Genomic DNA, 1,304 nt, shown 5'->3' with positions numbered 1-1,304 from the left:
ATGTATGTATGTATGTATGTATGTATGTATGTATGTATGTATGTATGTATGTATGCCAGTGTAAACCAATTTGCCCTTTTGAGATGAACGAAATTGTAATTTATTGAGTTATTCGTTTATTCATCTTTTTATTACTCCTTTTAATACTCTTTCCCCAGTGAGGTCGATGGAGCTTACTTGAAGAAACAGGAGAAGGTGATCTGAGCCGAATCATCCCAGACATATTACTGATTTTTTCTCCCTTTTTAAAAAAAAACAACTTTTCCCCGAGTTCAACCGATCAGCTTCCAACATGTGCAGATGGGGTTGCGCGGGGGTCAGCTCGGTGAGTACAGAAAGATCGGGTTACAATCTGGTAGTCTAAAGGTTCAGAGCAGTGGTATCGTGGTGAAATCAGGGGCTGCTCGTTAAAAATTAAGTAATGAAATCGACGAAACTAACATTTTTCAGTCCGTTGATCAATTCATTTTCTGAAAAGAATTTGCTCAACATCTATTATGCCAATAAAAAAAACCCATAACACTTTGTGGAGTTTACTTTAAAATTGTTGATCAATGACCTACGTAAATAAAAGTGAGATTGCACTTTTTAGGGATACTAAGGCTTTGGAATTTACCAAACTTTAGCAGCCATTGTATCGCTCCTTTTTTCTAACCTCTGACGCCACTCAACTTCCACCTCCTTCAGTCGCTAAATCTAGACTTCTGCTCAATATAGATAGCATATTCTTCATCAAAAGCGAGGCGAATAAACCCGCCGACTGTACCTCAAATTTCACGCGATGTTAAAATACTAACGAGCGCCCGATCCCACCACATCGTGACACATACAGTCGAGCTCGATTCAACGAGATGAGATAGATTCCCCGTTTTTTTTTCTTTTTAAAATCAATAAAAATAAACCGGATTCAAAGAGCACTGAAAATTTGCGAGCTCAGATTCAACGAGGTCGGTCCCCGCAGACGTGGCTTCGCTCATTTTTCTCCCAGAACGAACTTATCTATTCCCGGAAACCATCCATTGCACCTGTATCGTAAACTACCATTCAATTAGCCGATTGCATACGAACAATCAGAGGCCTTTTTTTCATACCAACACATGCGTTGTTGGCACATGCACGTATGTATCTACTCTGACGTGTGTAGGGGTCGGTTGGGCGGCCTTCACACGTGTGGCTGAGTGTGCGTATCGGAGAAAAGGGGGGGGGGTGGCAGTAGTGATGTGCCAATATGATATTGATACCTAGTACTTTTTTCAAAGTATTGATACTGATACCTCGATACCTAAATTAGTAACATACGGCCG

General features: G+C 40.6%; 2 protein-coding genes across 2 annotated transcripts in view; one reads left to right on the top strand and one right to left on the bottom strand.

Moving 5' to 3' along the window:
- Positions 1 to 1,304, bottom strand: part of LOC101849122 — a 145,993-nt gene that overhangs the window by 58,912 nt on the left and 85,777 nt on the right. The window lies entirely within an intron of this gene.
- Positions 1 to 1,304, top strand: part of LOC101846807 — a 25,173-nt gene that overhangs the window by 7,735 nt on the left and 16,134 nt on the right. The window contains exon 2 of the mRNA XM_005095827.3: positions 159 to 325. Coding sequence (XP_005095884.1) covers positions 293 to 325 — 33 coding nt within the window. The 5' untranslated portion in view covers positions 159 to 292. The remainder of the gene's footprint in view (positions 1 to 158; positions 326 to 1,304) is intronic.

This window comes from Aplysia californica, unplaced genomic scaffold (genome assembly GCF_000002075.1).
Source record: "Aplysia californica isolate F4 #8 unplaced genomic scaffold, AplCal3.0 scaffold00114, whole genome shotgun sequence".
Taxonomy (NCBI): domain Eukaryota; kingdom Metazoa; phylum Mollusca; class Gastropoda; order Aplysiida; family Aplysiidae; genus Aplysia; species Aplysia californica.
Note: the sequence above shows the minus strand (reverse complement) of the source record. Positions and strands in the feature narration are given on the sequence as shown.